This window comes from Dendroctonus ponderosae, unplaced genomic scaffold, assembly GCF_020466585.1.
Source record: "Dendroctonus ponderosae isolate FM_Combo_2020 unplaced genomic scaffold, Dpon_F_20191213v2 Dpon_F_20191213_12, whole genome shotgun sequence".
Taxonomy (NCBI): domain Eukaryota; kingdom Metazoa; phylum Arthropoda; class Insecta; order Coleoptera; family Curculionidae; genus Dendroctonus; species Dendroctonus ponderosae.
In genome coordinates this window covers 2,278,026-2,282,578 of record NW_026017316.1, presented here as the reverse complement: position 1 = coordinate 2,282,578, position 4,553 = coordinate 2,278,026, and the positions used below count along the sequence as shown (strand labels likewise).

Below are 4,553 nucleotides of genomic sequence, written 5' to 3'. Positions count from 1 at the left end.
CGGAAAACGGGAAACGAGCGCATGCTGCGTCGCCATAGTGACAAGTCATTGAAACAACCGAGCAGCGGCGCAAACATTGCCAATCCGCGCGTAATCCGGCGCGATTTGCTGCGCCTTAGCGCGGGATTAGCGAGTCAGTACGGTTGGCAAACAGGAAATTGCGCGGTTAAGGCTGCAGGATTGACTGCGGGCCAACAAATAAAACGCGTGGATTATCAGGAAGTTTTTATTTTCGGGTTTAAAACGAGAAAATTTCTCTAAAAAAAACTCTACAGTTGGTGCTGTTGGCCGTTCGTAGTCTGCAGTTGCCGCAGTTCGAAAAATAAACATACGCGCGCGCGAATTTTTCAACTGATAAACCCGGCGTTGCATGAAGAAATTTTCTCGTTTAAGCAAACAACAAGGGAAAATGCCGCAGTTACTCGAAACGCGGACGCAAATCGATGTCAATTTGGAACGCAGCAGGTGGGCTTTTCGGCGAATCCGGGTCGATAAACCGCAACCTACGCTTGTGGCGGCATACACCCGGAAAACAATCCGAGGCCAAAAGGCTGTGTTCGCAACTTGCCGTTATTGGGCCCCTAAAGCCGCAAAATCGACCAAAACTTGCCCCTTAATATCAAAAAGCTACGTTCCCGACTGGTCTCTATCGGCTCTGGCCCATCAATAAGGAGAATTGCTGTTTCCACGTCAACGTGGCAACATGCATTACGGCGCACGCCCCTACGCGTCAACATGGCGCCTGGCCGTTCCGTCATGGACATTTGGCGAAGTTTAGCAGTGGAAAATAGCGTTTTCACCAAAAAAGTCACTAAGAAAAAGCGCTGGAAAACGCATAAACTACAACATGTGCAGTGAACTAATCAACTTTGAACGAAAAAGACGCCCGTTAGGGCCCCCGATCGACTCGTTCATGCGTTCTTTATGTTCTTTAGGGCAAACCAAGGACAACCGAACAAATCACTCACGGGGGCCCCAAAGGGGCACCTGTCCACAAAAGTCTGGCGAAGCCCCCACAGTTTCATTGATGTTCTAACCTTGCAAACTGGCTGGCGGGGGGCCTGCAGGCGGCGCGGCTTCACCATTTCCTCCTGCCGGCGATCGATCGCGGACTTTCGTTCACCAACGCGTCCAGCCACCACAACTATAAACAAAAAACACTGCTTTAATGGAAAAACCCATGATTTTCCGGGGAAAAAGCACCGAAAACACGCGGAAAACTGCATATGGCAACACAAACGACGCTTCGACTCAAAACAAAAGACGAGCGATTGGGGGTGGGGAGCGGACCGTGCAGTAAAGCCGGCGGCTCCGCCCGGCTATTTCGGGCAAAGCTGGCGCCCCCGGGGCTGTGCCCCGGCGATAGTTGTGGGGGGGCAAGGCCTGGCGCCTAGGGGGTCCCTGAAGGGGCCCCAGCCCGCAAAGCTGCCCGAATTAAGGCGTAATTCGGAAATTTGGGCTGGGCAGCGCCATCTGGGCGAGGCCATGGAAGTACTGGAGCGGAGCGTGAAGGTAAAGCCGGCGGCTCCGCCCGGCTGCTTTGGACAGGCAGGGGNGGGGGGCCGGCCCCCCAGGGAGCGCTTTTTGCGAGTAGTTGGGGAGGGTGGCTGGCGCCCCAGGGGGGCCGCACGGCCCCCTCACTACTCACAGAGGGATAATCGGGGGGTTTTCCGTGCGCAGCCCATGGCGCCATCTCGGGCCGGCTGGCGCTAGCGCAGAGGGGGGTGGTGGGCGGCGTTGCCGCCGCGCGGCATTGCCAATAGCAGCAAAACGTCCCAAATTTATCAATATTTATTAACCGTGGCGACTTCGGCGGGCTTGTGGCCCTTCAGCATCAGCTGGATCTCGTCCAGCGTCTTCCCCTTGGTTTCGGGCACGAAAAAGTGCACAAACCCAGTGGTGCACAGGCTGCTGACGGCGAACAGGTAGAAGGGCGCGTGCATGCCAAACGTGCGAAAGAGGGCGCTGTAGACGAAAATCGAGATGATCGACGCCAGCACGTAGATGACGTCGGCGATGGTCATCCCGATCGCCTTGATGGTGGTGGGGAAGATCTCGGCCGTCACCACGATCGGCACCAATCCGAGGCCGATCTTGAAGGTGGCCGCGTAGACCATCACGCCCCCTGCCGGGATCCAGCTGACCGCCACCACGTCATAGTGCAGGTTCTTCAAGTGGAAATAGATGGCGATGACGACGAGCACGAGCCCGGTGAGGAGGCTGGAGAGCTCGAGCAGCACCTTCCTGCCAAACTTGTCAATGACGGCCGACGCGATCGTGGCGGCGCCCAGCATGATGACGGCGAACACGATGGCGGCGGTCGATGTGGGCAAGTAGGCCGAGCCGGCCTCATTCAGGATCACGTGCAGGTTCATGAAGATCACACTGATGCCGACGAAGTGCTGCATCCCGTTGAGGATCAGCATGATCAGCAGCGCCTTGCGGTTGCTGTCGATCAGCAGCAGGTCCTGCAGCCGCCCCGTCTCCAGCCGCTGGCGGCGCACCGCCTCCTGGATCTCCAGCATCTCGGCGTCCACGGGGGCGGCGCCGCCCCTCAGCCGCTTGAGACTGCGGCGCGCCTCCTCGTCCCGCCCCACATACACCAGATAGTAGGGCGACTCGGGCATGAGCGGAAACAGGCACACCTGGCAGGCGGTCAGCCCGATCCCGATGATCGGCACCCACGCGTAGGGGGCGAGCGCCCCCACCGTGTAGACCAGCAGCATCCCCACCAGCATCATCAGGTAGATCATGGCCGACAGAAAGCCGCGGATGCGATGGTCGGCGATCTCGGCAATGTACATGGGGGCGGCGACGAAGCACATGTCGCCCGCCATGCCGCTGAAGAAGCGGGCGGCGAACACCGCCGCCAGGCTGCTGGTGGCGAGCAGCGCCGTCCAGCAGGCGCAGCCAATCAGCGCCGACAGGATCATGCACTTGCGCCGCCCCAGGCGGTTCACGCCCAGGATGGTGAACGGGAGGCCGGTGACCGCCCCCATCAGCACGATCGTCTCCAGCCAATCGGTGGCGGCGGCGCTCACGTCGGGGATGTGGGAGGCGTTGCTCTGCAGGTAGGGGATCATGGGGGACGTCCAGCCGTACGTCATCCCGTCGGAGACGGCCATCTGGGTGCCTACAAGCAGGGGGCGCCTTCAGTCGCTGGGCGCCTCTGGGGCCTACGCCCCCCTCCACTACTTACCGAGCAACGTGGCCACCACTTGGGGCAGCACCTGCTTCCACGTGATCGGTTCCATCGACTGCCGCCTGGAACCTACCGGTTTTGCTGTTTTGCACCACGATCTAATCGCTGCACAAACTATGGGCTTCTAATCAAAGCTGCTTGTGCGAATAGGAAAAACAATTGATTAACACTTATTTGCCTTTGCGTGTTAATTGGCCTGTTGGTGGCGTGTGCAGTTGGCATTGGCTGAGTCCTTCGTCTACCACTGTGGGCCCCGGGGCCCCACTGGCAGACGAAATGGCGAATGCGCCCCATGCAAAAACTCGCCTGGCGGGGCAAAACACAACTGCCTCAACTAGTCAACAGTTCCGACCTTTCAACCACCACCCCCCTCTGGCCAGTATGGTGGATGCGCCCACAAAAGAAACTCAACCAACAATTTGATGACCAGAACCGTGCAGGCTCACGCTTTTTATGGTCACGATTCGGTCACGCCTGCCCGAGCTGATTAGAGAATTGCACGCTTTTGCGGGGATTAAGGGGCCATTGTGGCGCGGCTTACGGGGCTCCAGAGGCTTAAGGGGGCTTCGCAGCCGCTGGACTCGGCACCGATGCCTAATCCCCCCATAAATACCTCGATTGCATGATTGCCGGCCGATTTTTGCGCGATGCGTTTTGATCGGGTCCTTCTGGTACCACTTTCACATCCCAATGAAACCTTAGAGGATGGTTCTGCGGCCTTTTTCGGCGATTTTTCGGCCGGTGAACATTCAACCTCCAGGGGAGCCCCAACGGGGGCGACCGCCGGGTTCCCCACGGTACCACCCGAGAGCACAAAGCCTCCGCTATGAACCCTTGGGAACTGGTTCTTTGGTTCCCTATGGGGGATTTTTGGGGAATTTTCCAAGGCGCCGATGCATTTTCCACCTCTTCTGCAAGCGAACATTCAACCTTCAGTGGCGTGCAAACGGGGGCCGCCACAAAGCACCCAGTGGTACCACTTCAAAGGGCAACGCCTACTCTATAAACCGATGGAAGATCCTTCTCGGGGCCGTAAAGGCCGAATTTTGGCGAATTTTTAGACTCGCCGCCCACATTTCCACGTTTTGAGCTTACGCCCCTCCAAACCCCCGTAGCCCCCAACTCGGGCGACCTGGAGGGTTCCTTTTGGCACCACCTTAAGGGGGAAGCCTCACTCTGTAAGCTCCATAAGAACCGCTCCTCCACCCTTAAAGGGCAATTTTCGGCGAATTTTTAAACTCGCCGCCCACATTTTCACGTTTTGAGCTTGCGCCCCTCCAAACCCCCTAGCCCCCAACTGGGGCAACCTAGAAGCTTCCTTTTGGCACCACCTTAAGGGCAAAGCCCCACT

The 4,553-nt window shown here is 58.1% G+C and overlaps 1 protein-coding gene and 1 long non-coding RNA gene across 2 annotated transcripts; both read right to left on the bottom strand.

Annotated features, from left to right (window-relative positions):
* Positions 1-212: 212 nt before the first annotated feature.
* On the bottom strand, positions 213-1,469 carry LOC125503122. Its single transcript, XR_007280697.1, has 2 exons — positions 1,204-1,469; positions 213-1,144 (listed from the first exon to the last, which is right to left on the bottom strand). It is a non-coding gene; the product is annotated as an uncharacterized LOC125503122 (long non-coding RNA).
* A 306-nt stretch (positions 1,470-1,775) lies between these two features.
* LOC125503121 (facilitated trehalose transporter Tret1-like) lies at positions 1,776-3,494 on the bottom strand (the record flags this gene model as incomplete). Its single annotated transcript, XM_048663054.1, is given in 2 exon segments — positions 1,776-3,133; positions 3,200-3,494. Coding segments are annotated over 2 exon segments (1,404 nt in total). The 3' UTR covers positions 1,776-1,784.
* Positions 3,495-4,553: the final 1,059 nt, after the last annotated feature.